At 52.9% G+C, this 15533-nt stretch overlaps 8 protein-coding genes across 8 annotated transcripts; 5 read left to right on the forward strand and 3 right to left on the reverse strand.

The window, feature by feature from the left end:
• Positions 1–350: 350 nt before the first annotated feature.
• M409DRAFT_21732 (uncharacterized protein) lies at positions 351–593 on the reverse strand (the record flags this gene model as incomplete). Its single annotated transcript, XM_033805998.1, has 2 exons — positions 351–466; positions 524–593. 2 exons carry the CDS (start codon positions 591–593, stop codon positions 351–353), a joined length of 186 nt encoding a protein of 61 aa, XP_033669184.1.
• Positions 594–1054: 461 nt separating this feature from the next.
• Positions 1055–1722, forward strand: M409DRAFT_21733 (uncharacterized protein; the record flags this gene model as incomplete). The annotated part of the gene is made up of 3 exons (XM_033805999.1): positions 1055–1271; positions 1318–1431; positions 1496–1722. 3 exons carry the CDS (start codon positions 1055–1057, stop codon positions 1720–1722), a joined length of 558 nt encoding a protein of 185 aa, XP_033669185.1.
• Positions 1723–2034: 312 nt separating this feature from the next.
• Positions 2035–2993, reverse strand: M409DRAFT_21734 (uncharacterized protein; the record flags this gene model as incomplete). Its single annotated transcript, XM_033806000.1, has 4 exons — positions 2035–2352; positions 2405–2523; positions 2577–2693; positions 2753–2993. 4 exons carry the CDS (start codon positions 2991–2993, stop codon positions 2035–2037), a joined length of 795 nt encoding a protein of 264 aa, XP_033669186.1.
• Positions 2994–3805: 812 nt separating this feature from the next.
• On the forward strand, positions 3806–5214 carry M409DRAFT_21735 (uncharacterized protein; the record flags this gene model as incomplete). The annotated part of the gene is made up of 7 exons (XM_033806001.1): positions 3806–3949; positions 4002–4038; positions 4098–4168; positions 4222–4548; positions 4609–4679; positions 4737–4852; positions 4904–5214. The coding sequence occupies 7 exons, from the start codon at positions 3806–3808 to the stop codon at positions 5212–5214; spliced, it is 1077 nt and encodes a 358-aa protein (XP_033669187.1).
• A 1573-nt stretch (positions 5215–6787) lies between these two features.
• Positions 6788–7456, forward strand: M409DRAFT_53578 (uncharacterized protein; the record flags this gene model as incomplete). The annotated part of the gene is made up of 1 exon (XM_033812413.1): positions 6788–7456. One exon carries the CDS (start codon positions 6788–6790, stop codon positions 7454–7456), a length of 669 nt encoding a protein of 222 aa, XP_033669188.1.
• Positions 7457–7962: 506 nt separating this feature from the next.
• On the forward strand, positions 7963–9040 carry M409DRAFT_53579 (uncharacterized protein; the record flags this gene model as incomplete). Its single annotated transcript, XM_033812414.1, has 3 exons — positions 7963–8224; positions 8272–8638; positions 8854–9040. 3 exons carry the CDS (start codon positions 7963–7965, stop codon positions 9038–9040), a joined length of 816 nt encoding a protein of 271 aa, XP_033669189.1.
• Positions 9041–9964: 924 nt separating this feature from the next.
• M409DRAFT_65749 (uncharacterized protein) lies at positions 9965–11749 on the reverse strand (the record flags this gene model as incomplete). Its single annotated transcript, XM_033816646.1, has 1 exon — positions 9965–11749. One exon carries the CDS (start codon positions 11747–11749, stop codon positions 9965–9967), a length of 1785 nt encoding a protein of 594 aa, XP_033669190.1.
• A 1469-nt stretch (positions 11750–13218) lies between these two features.
• M409DRAFT_53581 (uncharacterized protein) lies at positions 13219–15308 on the forward strand (the record flags this gene model as incomplete). Its single annotated transcript, XM_033812415.1, has 2 exons — positions 13219–14826; positions 14883–15308. 2 exons carry the CDS (start codon positions 13219–13221, stop codon positions 15306–15308), a joined length of 2034 nt encoding a protein of 677 aa, XP_033669191.1.
• Positions 15309–15533: the final 225 nt, after the last annotated feature.

Genomic DNA, 15533 nt, shown 5'->3' on the forward strand with positions numbered 1-15533 from the left:
CGATCCTTCAGCTCCTTCAACGGCGCAATCAACGCCTTTCGGCTCCTCACACGTTCCTCCAACACCTTCAGCTCCTTCGACACCCCACTGATCGTCAGCTCCTCCCTCGGTGTATCTCGTACCATGCACATCCGGTCAGCGAAGATGACATCCCACGATCGAGGCAGAAGAAGCTTCTCCACACGGTGAGACTCTCGTCGATAACGATTTCGAATGGCATCTATCTGCCTTATATGGTTGTACATGTTGGGTATACACAAACGCCAGCTGCTTCGTAGAGCATCCATCACATAGGAAAACCAGATTTCCGTCAATCATACGCCCATATCCTCCATATCAAAGCTCAAGATTTAAAGAGCATCGTCCGGGTCGAACTCCGTCGAGCCGTCACGCTTGTAGGCGACATCGGGCTCAGGGAGTGCATTGGCTTCCCGTTGTTGGATTTCAGTCAAGCCATTGGTGCTTTCTGATGAAGTAGAGTCAGCAAGTTCACCAGCAGGCGGCCGACGAGAGGACTTTTTACCAATAGCGACTGGTGCAGCAATGGCAGCAGTGATGGTGAGCAACAAGCTCAAGATCTGACTTGACTTCATTGTAATTTGTGATTGTTGGTATGAGTTGTTGTTCTGGATCGTTTGTTGGTGCTAAAGGTTGTTGGAACAGAGTAAGAAGCGAGGTTCGGAGTTGTCGATAATATGTACAAGAAGAGCGATGCGTTGGCCCGAACATCAAGGACGACATCCGTGGGGTCTTCGCCCCCACATGCAATAAGAGTCTCACAAAGGTGCCTTCCTTGAACGGGCAACGTGAGGCTGATCGAGGAACGCCTATGATGGCATTGTTGGACCCTAGACTTTCTATAAGGTTGACGCCCTAGACTCACAAACTGCAACGCACCACGTCAGACAACTTTCATTGGAGGACGGAGTTTCTTCGAGATTTGTCGTTGCAAGCGCTACACACTCTCTGTTCGGAGCGGCCATCTTGATGCATGGACAATCGATGAGCTTGTCCATTTGTGCTGGACGGACATTCTCAGCTTCGATGCCCCAGCATGTCGTCTGACGAGCTGACATCGTTCCTGGACGAGCATGAGCAAGAGAAAGATGAGCATGACAGTCGATCCAAACACACCAGGAGGAGAGCTCCAGTTATCACCATTCTGGTGGTAACGAACATAGCTCTCCTGGTCGCTTGCGTCTTCTTGGCGTTCAAGCTGAGCTCGATATCACATGGACGGTCTGCAAACTCGAGTGTTCCCGACCCATATTGTGAGCCTCACACTTGATCTATTGAGCAAGACTGACACAATATCAGCTCCTGCCAATGCTGTCATCGAATATGAGCAACGCAAGATGATCTTCAACGATACCCGGTTCACCGGATACCCGTCAGCAAGCTGGGAAGATTACATGCACGATTTGTTGGAAGGTAAGCAGAAGGCATCTGAAACGCTGACGAGATATTTCCGCTTTCTTACTTACATTTCGTTCAGGGACGCTGTTGCGTGTATCGGACGATGAACTCCAACAACATGGATTCGACTCGATACCCCTGAAAGACGGTGGTTACGCTGCCGGCCTCGGGATCGCACACAACCTGCACTGCGTGAAGAAGATCAAATTGTTCCTGTATCGAGATTACTTCTACTCGGATCTGGATCCGGAAGGTGCGGAGTATGCTCATACTCAGGAACATGCAGGTGGGTTACTCGTCTCCTAAATTCAGGGGTCATGCTGATACTGCGATCAAGATCACTGCCTCGACTGGATACGACAAAGTATGATGTGTCACGCTGACTATGCGATGTATACTTTGACCTGGGAAGAAAACGGGCCTCGCAAGGGCAAGCTCAAACATAACGAGCCAGGTTTGCAGAAGTGTGTAAACTGGGATAGTCTGCACGACTGGATGAGATCTAGATCAGCGAATTCGAACATGTTACAACATCCTGGAGATGTGGGGGTATAGCTAGTGAATATTTATACAGTCAAAGCGTTCAATACACCTTCACAAGAATATGGGTTCGCTTTATTATCGATCATCAAGCGGTCCATACGTGCCTTCTTCGTCCTCCATGACGAGAGTTCCACTCGGTTCTTTGCCATTGAAATGCAAAGCTCTCGCATCCGACCATTCCTCGAAAGCACTCCAGTCCTTGCAGGTGCGTGGATGTGAGCTGATGCCCTTGATCTCGCCGTCGTCCCACTTGAAAGTGTCGATCGTCAAGTCCGCGTTGCACATGATACCTCGACGTAGGACCTCGATGCAGTGATCCCAGTGATGGATGCCAAACGTTTCGGGGTCCAGGTCTGTATAGTAATCCTGGTGGCGAAACTGGTAAACACGTTTCTGGATTCTGTCAGCCGAAGTGGCGGGGAATGAATTGGATGGAGGATCTTACGACGCAATGAAGCTGGTGCAGAACCTCCGGATAGCCCAGGTAACCACTCCCATCTCGCAGTGCTACGGATGTCTTGTTCATAGCTCTCATCTCATCTTCTGTAACTCTGATCTTCGTTGCTGTTGTATGTCAGCTTGGCATGGCTTGATGCGTTCGCTTGGGGAAGACTTACATCGTAGGAGGTTGCTCCAGGCCACGTCCAACTCATGACGTGGTTCTCCAGTGAATGGACTAGGCTCATAGACATCGATGCTCTTGACTTCGTATGGGACTGCCGACGTAGCAGGAGCTGCATCAAGTTTGTTAGTGAGAGTTAACACGGTAATCTTGAAACACGCTGGCACTGACTGAACGCTTTGTCGAGATCATTTTGTCCACCACCAAGACTGGAGTCGTAGTGGAGACTCGGATATCTATACCAGCATAGAAGGCCGATGTTCAGGGCCAGGAGAAAGACCTCCACGAGGATGAGAGGTATGTGTATTCTGAGTGGATTTGACGCTTTTCGTGATCGTTCCCGCCATGATTGCGCTTCCGGTTCATCTGTCGGTAGAAATGGTGTCTTTTCCTCGTCTAGATGAGATGTCATGATCCAAACCCAGCACAGAGATGGTCGACAATCGTGCCATAGGACTTGAGCAGTTGTATCGGGAGAACACCATGTGACGGGCCACGTGCTTAGCCAGATGGTCAGCTGTCACGTTGTGAACCCATGAAGATGAATTCCGATGATGAGAAACTTGTCGTGATCGCCAGAGAGTGAGTGGCCGGCATTCTCTGCGGGATGGCGTGTGTGGCGTGGTAGACCTGAGGTAAATTATTTCCGGATTAAGAAGTAGCCCTGAAGGATTCGAAATACCTCAGCCAATGGGAGATTTTCCGACACCAAGGTGCCTGCCAAGATAGGCTTGGTCGTTGCCCTCCTTCACCGGATACCCGGTTGAATCCTTCGGCCAAGGATGCACTCTGCGCTCATACCAACACAGGGTCATGTCTTTGACCAATGGCATGTGAGTCTCGGCGAGCCAGAAACTCCGTCAGACTGCCATCGTCGAACTTACATCGCACAGTAAACTGGATATTCAGCGAAGTGGTGGGAGTTAGGAAGGAGGTTGGGGACGCTACGTGTACTACGGACTACGTGGTACTTCCTCGTCGGACATGCCACGCTCTTCGGCGTGCTCTCCCACGCGTACCAGAACACAGCCATGTGTTCGCTGATCACCACGGAGAGAAGATCATGTCCATCATCACCGGATTCCGGGAGCTTTGGAGCGTTGTGGTCGTTGGGAAGCTTTGTCTCCACCTCTCGTGTCGTCTTCTGTCACACTTCGATCTTGCTCTCTACCTTCACTCTCACCACCAAGGCCTTGAGAGCCTGCACGACGGGCCATCTCGACTATGGGGTACAACGTGGCAGCATGCACGGCCATGGGGGTCATGTTCCCTGTTCTTGGCGCGATAGTGCTGGCTGTGCGAACGCATGTACGATGGGCGTATACGAAGCGTATGGAGATTGATGATATCCTCATAATACCGGCATTCGTAAGTCCATTGCTGGCAGTGATATGTTGGGCGTTGTCTGACCACCTCAAAGCTTCTCATAATTGCTGGCGGCGTTGCTTTCATCTATGGTACGCGACGAAAATTGTGCAGATTTGTACATTTTTCGGTCTCTAACCTCTGGTCCTAGGAGCACAAACCGGCATCATTGGAGGCCACTCGATACCACTCACAACTACAGAATATAGCAAGCTCAACAAGGTCCGTGCGACTCCTCTGCTCAGCTAGGCCCTCACTGATCTGAGACTCTGCAGTTCGAATGGGCTTTCTGGAATGGCCATACCGTTACCATCTGCTTCGTCAAGCTATCGATTCTGTTCTTCTTCCGCCGACTTTTCCGAGGCAAAGGAAAGAGGACCGCGTTCGACATCGCAAACTGGTCCTTGATTGTGTTCATTCCAATATGGGGTGTTGTTTTCCTCTTCGCCCAATTCTTCGTCTGCGGCCTGCACCCTGAGGCCCTATGGACCACGCACTTCTGGGATGCGAACGCTTGCATCAACAGCTTCGCTATGAACCTTGCTGCGTCAGTGTTCAACTGGATTGTCGATTTGTGTATCTTGATCGAACCACTGGTCATGGTATGTTGACTCACTGGGAGAGAATTCAAGGCTGGCTCGGGTCGGCTAACGTGGAGAAAGATCCAACGACTTCAACTTGTGAACGCTCGACAGAGGTTGCAAGCAAGTGCAGTCTTCTCGCTCAGTCTCCTGTAAGTGGATCAGAAGTGTTAGGCATACATCCTTCAGGTAGGCTGACAGATCGACAGTGCCGTGGTTGCAGGTCTCCTGAGAATGATCACCTGGGCAGAATTGAACAGAGATGGCCACACTGCTACAGTCTATGAAATGCTTGGTGTCAAGTATCCCGTCGAGGACTTGGAAGGTATGAATTACTCGCACCGCATGTCTTGTCTGCTTCGCTGACCGTCTCCAGGTATCATCACCCCTATGCTCTTCTGGAGCTACGTCGAGATGGGCGTTGGATTCCTAGTCGCCTGCGTGCTTCCATCAGCCCGGATCTTCGACTCTATCATGTCTTCCAAAACCGTCCAGAAGATCCGCATGCACCTTCTACGGAAGACTTCATCGAGTTCTGAGATGGAACGTACGGGATCGGAAACGAACTTTGTGTACAAGACCAAGAGCAGTTCTGAAGGTTCTTACAGTGAGCCTGGTGACCGCTCGGGGACGAATGAGTTGCAGCAGTATGATCGCGAGATGGCCGTTATTGATAGTCTAGGTTGATGAGAGAAAAGCAATTACCACGTCGGGGAAAGCCTTCTTCAGAACGCCACAGTTACCACAGCGTTTCTGTGTTTTCACAGCAATGCTGCCAATCTCGCTCCATGCAACAAAAACCACGCCAGCAGATGCACGATACATCGAATGCGTTGTCAGGAACTTTTGAAATCGATGCCTTGTGGCCCGAACGGGCTCAGCGCCTTAATTACGACTATGACCCTGCCAACGATACTCTTCAGGACTGTCTCGTTGCAACAAAAAAAGAAAGGCAATCTCGGCCATGTCTGAGCAAACCAAGCTGCCAATACGAATGGCGTTAATCAAATACCGATGCGCTACAACAGATCCAAATCCCAGCTGTCCGTCTTGACTTCTCCGAGTGTACAGCGAGCGAATGGTGTTGTTGAAGTTCAATAATAACCAGGCCCAAATCGCAAATGTGTATCCCCAACTGCTCAATAAAAGTCCTGGAAACGCATTGAGCTCTTCAACCCGAGGAACGATTGGATGCTAGTAGGGCAAGCGAGTCAGCAAGTGTGTTCCAATGACTTGGCCAAAAGGAGGTCAGCCACGCACCATCAATCCTGTGACGATTCCCTCAACTGCAGAAACAGGTTTAAGTTCGTAAAGAAAAGTCCTATGCTCAAAAGTCCCACACAAAGGCCCAGTCGCCGAACGCTACGCCGGAGGTATGTAGTTTCGATTCGGGATTTCTCTGCCTCCAACTGTCGACTGAGAGTGACGGCAATGTCCACGGCGGGACGAGCGTCCGTGGCGTCTGTAGCCCATCGAACTGTATCCTGGTGGACTTTCACCATTTCTTCCGATCTTCCCCAGGTTGCCGACGTGTTCTGCAGGAATTTGTTGTATTCCTCGTTGTGCAAGAGGAGTTCGAACAATAGTGCCTTGTCCTTGGGATTCGCCATTGAACGCAAGCGGTTGTGTCGAAGTTGTTGGATGGAGAAGTGGTGGAGCCGTGAGCTGCTGGGAGGGTTCTCTGGAAGTCTGGATCACTTCGGGTTAGGTTGCAGGATGACTCGATGGTGTGTTGATACGGCGTCCTTGTTGTAATGCTTTTCACAATGGTACTCGTTGATTGATGAAAGCTGCGCGGTGTGATGTGTATAATGCAGTGTTTTGAAGAGTAGGTTGCTGCTCGAGAAATGGACAGAAGTGCCTGCTCTATGTCAGGTGGCAGGCACCATCATGCTCGCCTTCCAAAATCGATACGCTTCGTTATCGAGGCAAGCGCGAGCGACTAACCGCGTATCGCTGTTGCATGCGACTGAGCCACCACAGTGTCAAATTCACGCATCGCCCTTCTTGCTCAACCTTCCCCGCGACCGTCTACTTCCACTCTCGACATTCACTTGCAACGCGAATCACATGCAAATCTTGGCGTCGTGACGTCACTAGTGTGTCGTCGCAAACTTTCTAAAACTGTCTCCGCTTAGCGGCCAGCTTCACTTCACCAGCAAGACATCTCACCAAAACGCACTTTCGGCAAAAAGGTAGACGACGCAGACTTCAACTATTGAAACTGAATGACTGACGCACATCCCACAGACTGCCCACCATGCCGACGAAGATCCAGCAAATCGTCGCTATGTTGGACGGTCTCGACAACTGCGAACTCGAAAGCATCAGAAGCGCCGCCAATCAAGTGATCGAGAGTCGCCCAGGCACGAGTTGCAAGCTCCTCAGCATTCCCGCCGAAATTCGGAACTTCATTTACCACTTTGTCGCCAGAGGCTACCTCGACAGCTACGGCTCCTATGAACATGAAGGAGGTCGGTGCGGATTGTTCCGTGCGAACAAGCAGCTCCGAGTCGAGTTTATGGACATATGTTACGACAAAAAGACGGTCGGCAGAATTCAGCTTGCCTCAGCCGAGTTGGACAGCTACCGTCGTGTGAAGAAGATGTCGTGGGTACCTGTCCGTGGCGAAAAGATCAAGAAATTAATTCTTGACGGTGGAGAGCGTATAACTATCTTTCCGTTCGACAACTTCAAAGGCGCCACGGACTGGGCAGAGCGTACAATTGAGGTAGATGATTGGTGTGTCGCCGAGGGTGACATATCGAATCAGGAGGCTAGGATCGTCGGAATACACAGTAACGACGATGGAAATGACGGTGAGGGCCTGAGAAAGCATGCAGTCTTCGCCATCAAGAAGACGGTGATTCGCGAGGAGGGATTGGAGGATGAGCTGCCAGTCTTCGACGACGGGACCAAGTTGATCTGATACGTCCAAACCAACTCAGGATCGGCGGACCGTGGAGGCGCCTGGCCTGCGGCAACATCATCAAAACAAACATCAAGTCTTCTGATGAGAGCAGGGAGGATCGACGGGTCGCCATCGGCTTGAGGCGAGACCGTGGGGGGATTCTGATGAGTTTACAAGAGGAGTTGAACCTCGAAATGGGAGGGATAGGAGTAGTTTGCTTGTTGTTTCAAGTTAGCATCAGAAGGCAAAAAGGCATATAAAGGGTGTCTGAATTTCTTATGAAGCCGCAATAAGTCAGTCTCAACTTCAGTTCGCTCCTTCCATTTTCGTCGTTTGCACATGCTGAAGCTTGGCGCCAGGCATCCAGCTGTAAGTTTTCACTGCAAACTTCCAACTTTCTTCACCATAACAACAACTGATCACCACCCACATCCACACATTGGCAGCGAGTGACTGCTAGGTACGATAAATTCTACATCCTGCTCACCTGCATCCATACTGACATCCACCAGCCACCCACCACCATGCCCACCAAACTCGAGCAGGTGGTAGCCCACGTAGGCACCTTGAGCAAACTCGAGCTTGATAGCATCATTGCGGTTGCTCAAGCACACAAAGAGCGACTGCCAGACACCACCAAGTGCTACCTGCTCGACCTGCCAGCAGAGCTCCGCAACATCATCTACTACTACGCCGCCATCACGCACCTGCGCGAGTTCGGCAACACCTTGCGCTGTGGTCTCCTCGTTGTGAACAAGAAGGCCGCATCGAGTTCATGGACATCATGTACAGCAAGCAGGTTGCTGTCCTGCGCTACGATACGGGAGATTCAGACACGAGCGACATGCACGTAAACACGAGAAACACGGCCAACAAGAGAAAAACGGCCAACAAGAAGTCGCTCAAGAAGCTTCTGGACGGTCTCGAGGGAATCACAAAGATCCAAGGCTTTCAGTTCATGCCACGCTGCTGGGTGGATGGCAAGGTCGTGAGGATCTCTCGTGATGTGTACGTTTCCCCCGACCAGGAACGTTTCCATGTCCTCGGAACCCTGAAGCTCGTTACCGGTAAACGTGATCGCGAAGTGTCGTTCGGCTGCTGGATGCATGAGGCGAAGCAGTATGGGTTGGACTACGAGATTCCGGAGGATTACCCGGCGGAGTTGCTGAACGGCTATGATGACGAGGAGGAGGACTTGGTGTGAGTGGCAACTACAAGAGTATCCCCGTCTCAGGACGACAGGAAACGATGCGACAGCAGGAAAACAGAGCTTGGTAACAAGTAAAAGAAATGAGAACAGAAACGGAAATGCAGTGTCTTTCCCAATGAATCCTTTTCCCCTTTCTCCTGCCCCCCATCCAGGTTCGACGTCCATCTCCCACAACATACCCCAAAACCTTACAACTCGTGCTTAGCTTCGTGGTGAGCCTGTGTGAAGTCGTTGAGGATGATAGAAGAGTGTGGCTCCTGATCTTGTGCGTGGTATCAAGCTCTACTGTGCCAAACGAAAATGCCACCTCTTTCCGCGCACCCTTTCTCTCGTTTCACAGAAACCATCCATCGAATAAGCATCTCACCTCGACCATCACCATACCGGGCTAGCCTCCAACAACCTCGCCGCAAGGAGAGAACAGACCGCGACGTGAACAGGCGCTTGCAACGACACCTATCACCTCCACCTCCAACAACAGCCATAGACAGAAACACAGCCTCCCTTCCATGAAAGACTCCCTTCTTCCTACTCCCTTCACCGATCACAAACGAACCTCTTCTCCAGCGCAAGATCCCCAAACCACGCAACCAACCCCCAACCACCGCTGTAGATCTCGATAATGGAACCTTGTCCCCAACCACACCTTCACCACCGACCGTCGTCCCCGTGGCCGAGCGTGCTTTTCGGGATCATGTAAACGATTCTGCGCGGTGCCGTCTACTGCCGTGTAAGATGCAAGAGCACGTGAGATGAGAATTAGGAGAGAAACAGGACCGGTAAAGAAGTTGGAACAAAAGAAGAAGAAAGAAGAAGACGAGACAGAGCTCCACGAGTAATAGCGAACAAGAAGAAACAAAACCAAAACGGGACTCCTCTCGACACACAGTCTCCAATTCCGATTCCAATTCAATCGTCCTCTCAGGTACCTACCACTCTCGCCTCCGCTCCAGCACACCAACTAAATTCCAAGAAAACCCCCCACTCATAATCCCAGGTATAATACAATCAATACACACTTTCGCCCACAGCGCCACGCCAAAACAACAAACAGCAGTCATCGAATAAAACACACCAATTGGTCATGACTTCATACCGGAGGAGGAGCAAAATCGCGCAAAGCCAGCACGCGGCTTCCAACAAGCACATCAACAGCAACAACAAGGTTTCGTTTCGTCCGTGAGAGATTTTCTGTACTCGCCCCCATGACTCCATGCTACACTTTCGGAAACCCGCATCTGTATCGTCTTTTGCTTTTTTCGTTCTTCGTTTTCGCTTTCGAGGGTATCGTACAATCAACTTTTTCGTTTCGACATTTACAACACGGCCCACTCGAGCACCTCGAGCGCCATGAGGACCAGCAGCAGTGTGCTGGGGAAGATGACCACGACGTAGCTCGCTACCAGCAGGCTCGACATGGCTCCCATGAAGACGTTGTTGATCTGGCAGATCTGGGCGAGTTGCAAGGCCGACGGGGCGCCAGTGAGCAAGAAGCAGACGATGATGAAGATCGGGTCGCCGAGGATCGAGACTGGAACGTACTTGGCCGTCAGTGCCAGGATCGGAGCCATGATGATGACGGGGATGACCATGCGACTGAGCAAGGAGGCGTAGAGGAGTCTGCGCTCTTCCTTCTTCTCTTCCTTCGACGTGGCGAGCTGCTCTTGTGGGATCGTCGAACGAGCCAAGTTGGCGCCGAGAACAACCAGAATAAGGGGGACAGCTACGCCTCCGGTCTGTGAGATGGCGCGAGTGACGGAGTTGTTGATGAGTGTGCCCTTCGTGAAGAAGAGCTTTTGCAAGTCAGGGATGCTGGCAACAATCAAAGCTGCAAGCATTGCCCAAAGGGGAGGGTTCATCTGTCGCCACACGCCAGCCCAGAACACGCAGTTGTAGTAATGAAGGAAGGACAACACCCGCTGAACAGGATGGGGCAGCTTGCGGAAGATGTTGTTGAAGAACGTGCTGAGAGTGGACTGGACTCGTCTGCCTGCACGCACCGCCGAATTGCCCACGCGATATAAAGGCTTCTTCCAAGACGCCGCGGTGGAGCTGTCGCTGGAACGCTTCGAGAGGCTGCGAGAGAAGTTAGGGAAGACGGTCATTTGATCGCTCGTGTCGCTGGCCGCATCATCGTCACGTCCGATCAGGTGTCGTGGCTCGGTGCTGATGTCGTTGCCGTTGGCGGGCGCTGCTGGTACAACTTCTGGAATCTGTGGCGGGCTTTCACTCCCAGCTGGTGTCTGTGAGCCAGAGCTGAAGCCAGAATCATGTCCACTTCTCTTGACCGGCTTTCCACGCTCATCAAGCTCTGGATGATCGGTATACGGGCCTTCTTCGATACTGCGGTTCTCTTCGGCGGCTTCTCTTCTCTCATCTTCCTCGTACGCGGATGCTGGCTTGAGCAACACGCTATAACCCCATGTCCAGCGCAGCAGTTGTCCCAATTGCTGGAAGATCAGCAAGTACAAGATACCTCTTGCTGCCACTTCATCGTCGTTATCACCTGGCACCTGATCCCAATGCAAGCCACTAATAGTTTTGCTTAAGCTCAAGACCAAGGAGATGGGTAGCGAGTTCGAGTTGCCAAACACACCCATCGCCAGGACGAAGTTCTTCTGCATCTTCTTGCTCTTTCCGCCAAAGCCAAACACCTTTGCCATTGCCTGCGCACTAAGCCAAGAGACCAAAGTCTGAGCAAGGAAGATGAATGGGATGACGACCAGATCGGCGAGCTTGTCCGCGTTGAGTTGACCCGCCAGTTTCGTGAAGATGAGGCATGGTGTGAAGACCATGGTGTTGAGTTCGGCGACGAACTTTTGGCTGTTGGCGTCGAACATGCCATTGATGGCGACGAGAAAGCCGGGCAGGGCGACAAAGACAACCTCTAGCACGGCTTCGGATACCAGGCCTGCCAAATGGCCAAAGTTTGGATGTGACTCGTGTGCTAGGGCGTCCATTGTGCTGTTGGTGACAGCGTCCCAGATAGGGAAATGCGAATCGAGTGAGGTTTGTGATAATAAGGCTCGTTTTTGTGGGAAGGCGGCGAGAGCCAGGTTGGAGAGTTCGCGTATGCGAAACGATTGCGGTCGGTCGAACATTGTGAAAGGATCGCGCGACGGCGAGGTCGCTGCGGCGGAGGTGGGTTATTCGTCGAAGGAGGGTCGAATGTCGTGATTGTAGCCGTGAATACCGATAGCCGAATTCGCGAGTCGATGCTGGCAATTTGCTTGCCGTCGCCGAGCAGGACAAACAACACGTTCGGAGGTGGAGTTGATCGTACGAGACCTGAGGCAGCGCTTCCTGGCGAGACCAGGATATCGAGGTCGAGACCGGGAGGTCGGGGGCGAAGGAATAGGGAGCAGCGGAAGGAGTGGATGGGGTGGGCGTCAATCGGAATAAAGGGGAGGGCAGCGGGACAAGACTGTGGTGTCTTGGTATCGCATCAGCCAAGCTGCGCTGGGCAACCATGCAAACAAGAAGCGTGAAGAGGTGGATGAGTTTTGGCGAAAGTTGGCAAGGCACCAAGGTTACCTGATTGACTAGCCCCAACAAGAGCCACGCTGGCGGGATCAGCGGAGAGTGTGGCGTGGCGTGGCGAATCGTGTGGGAAGTTTGCGACTGGCAGCGACGAGCCGAACCCGGCCAGCCTTTCTCAACCACTGCGCATCCCACGGTGACCTTGCTACGAACCAACTGTACTGCTTGCAGCATTCAATACGTTCAAATACTTGTTCATGATACCACATACATACCATACTAAAGAATAACGAACATTGACTCCACGCCGCCGCATCCCCACCTGTCTGCGTGCGCATCGCGATCCCGCAGGTTCTGAGAGTTGCGCCAGATCGATATCATCGCAGCGTCATGGCCTGGCGCGTCATCCTCTCTTCTATCTCTGCACCTCCACCGACGTGCTCTGTCTCAGGAGGCGCTGCCAAGAACAAGTTATCTGTTCAGCCTTTAGTTCTCTCTGCCGTAGCTGTGACTGCCCTGTTTTCCTGTCGTCCTGCCTGTCCTTGAATCGTTGCCAACTGTTGTCACGCCAGCACCACGTGCAAGTACCTGCTACTCTGCTATAGACTTTCGGCTTACGAACCACCGTTCCTGCGCGCGACAGGCCTGGATCGTGCAACCGGCGCCTTCTTCCTCGAGCCAGAGAATCCAGACCAATTGGACTTCTCACCACGCCAGCGCTGGCGACGACGACGTGTTCTTTCAACCACCCCTCCACGCATTCTCCTGGACCACCCACACTCTGCTCGCCGCCCGCAGAGAACCTGGCATTCTGCACTCGCATGCGCCTCCCGCGGACGCTCGCTTAGCGCCCTCGCTCCAAACCTAGAATCGCCCGCCCCAGCACCGCCACACTTACCACCACCACCATCACGATCCGCATCCGCCAGCGTCGCACGTGGAAAGCAGCCCAACTGCACCTATACCGCCGCCACTGGACTTGGACACTGCCTAAGCCGCGGAATACGCCCAATTCGACCGCTGCCCGCTTCCCTACGCTACCTGCTGCATCCCGCCGTCCCTGGGGCGTGAAGCCCGCCGCTCCGCTGCCATGGCCGACTCCAACGAAGACCCAACCAGTCCCCTCGACAGTCCGTCGCCGCCCACTTCCCCGGAAGACACCGGAGCCTCGCCCCTCAGCAGCCCGCCTTTATCTCGACTGCATGCCTCGCGAGGGAGTTCTGACATGAGTGTGCCTTCCAGCATGTCCAACATGACTGCCTCTTCCACCCCGCGCGGCACCCTCGATGCTGCGCGGCGGCCTCCAGGTGCACCCATGGCCTCAAGAGGGGGACCCCCACAGATGAACCCAGATATTGCTGCGAAAATGAAGGCATTTTCTCTATCCAGAGCAGGGCCACCGACGCCGCAGCCCAACAGAAACCCCATAAGCCCTGCTGCTCAGTCTCCAGGTCCTGCGGTGGGAGGCTTTCCTTCTAACTTCAAGCTTCCTCCTCAACTGCAACGACCGACTCCTCAATCCGCTAACTCTTCACCGGCTATTCCCGGAGGTAATGTCCCTAGGAAAGGCATGTCCCTCGCGGAGAAGCGTGGATTGAAGCTGCCCGGTGGACTGCCAGGCGCGGCACCTCCAGCAACCACAGGAGCGGCTCCACCTCCAGGCCGACAAAAGCCTAAGATGACTTTGTCACAAATGAGTGGTGGACCGACAAATGGGGACACCAATGGAGGAGAGCGGAAAGAACAGTCGGCGATGGACAAGTATGCCGACTTGATTGATACCAAGACGGGGGCTTTGAAATTCAAGGGCAAAGCTGTTGTACATGGCGAGGGTATCGACTTCACGTCCGGCAAGAGCTTCAGCATTAGTCTGGATGAGGTGGACACGCTGGACGAGCTTGGAAAGGGAAACTACGGCACTGTATACAAGGTCAGGCATTCTCGACCCAAGTTCCGAAGACAAGGTCAAGGTCTGGCTGGAAACAAGGCTCGAGGTCCGCTGGCCGACAAAGAAGACGACACAAGCCCGCAGTCACCGACAAGAAACTCAGACCCAGTGCAGACTCCAACAAGTACGACAAGTGCGCAAGCATACGGTCGAGGTGGCACCACTGGAATAGTCATGGCTATGAAGGAGATGCGCCTGGAGCTGGACGATGCCAAGTTCCAGTCTATCATAATGGAGCTCGACATCCTCCATCGATGCATATCACCCTACATTATCGATTTCTACGGCGCATTCTTCCAGGAAGGAGCAGTGTACATCTGCATGGAGTTTATGGATGGAGGCAGCTGCGACAAGCTGTATGGAGACGGGATTCCCGAGAACGTGCTGAGAAAGATCACCTACTCGACAACTCTCGGGCTCAAATCACTAAAGGAGGAACACAACATCATTCATCGAGACGTCAAGCCTACGAACATCCTTGTCAACACAAGAGGGCAAGTCAAGATTTGTGACTTTGGTGTCTCCGGCAACCTGGTCGCCAGCATAGCCAAGACCAACATTGGCTGTCAATCATACATGGCCCCCGAGCGAATATCGAGCGGTGGTCCACAGCAAGCAGGAGGCGCAGCCGTGGGAACCTACAGCGTCCAGTCCGACATATGGTCGCTCGGCCTGACTATCATCGAATGCGCATTGGGAAGATATCCCTACCCACCCGAAACCTACGACAACATCTTCTCCCAACTGGCCGTAAGTTACAAGGCGTCGTAATGGTACTCGTAATCATACACTGACAGACTTTCCAGGCCATCGTCGACGGAGACCCACCCGATCTTCCTGCCGAGACGTTCTCAGAAGCCGCACGTGACTTCGTCGCGGGCTGTCTGAACAAGATCCCCAAACTCCGCCCAACCTACCCTATGCTCCTCCAACACGCCTGGCTCGCACCGCTCGACAAGCCCGAAACGATCGCAGAAGAAGACGAAGAAGCTGCGGAGGCCGCAGCTGAAGCAGAAGCCAACGGCGAGCCTGTCCCATCAGAACCGCAACCCATCGAAAACCAAGGCAACTTCATCGACCGCGAGGTCGGCGAATGGGTCATCGACGCCATCGACCGCCGGAAAAAGGGCACCATGGGCAAGAGCGCCAAGCCGGCCCTGCACGCCGCGCCGCTCGACGCCGTGGGTAGTCCTCAGGCGGAGAAGCCGACGGCTGGTGCTGTGGCTGTTTGAGGCCGTTGTTTGTTTGTTGTAGATGTTTGTTGTACAAGCGGGTCTGTTGTTTTCTTTACTTCATTATCCTATGGCGAGCACACAAACACGAATATGAAGATGCAGATGAAGATGCAGAAAAAGCGGAAAACGATTGCGCTGGTTTCGCGAGATGAGTACGCTTCTTCCTTCCTTTTTTATGAAGTATGGAGTGGGGAATGGTGATGGGAAGGGGTAAGGGGGGGG

The sequence above is a fragment of the Zasmidium cellare genome (assembly GCF_010093935.1).
Source record: "Zasmidium cellare ATCC 36951 unplaced genomic scaffold M409scaffold_13, whole genome shotgun sequence".
Lineage (NCBI taxonomy): Eukaryota > Fungi > Ascomycota > Dothideomycetes > Mycosphaerellales > Mycosphaerellaceae > Zasmidium > Zasmidium cellare.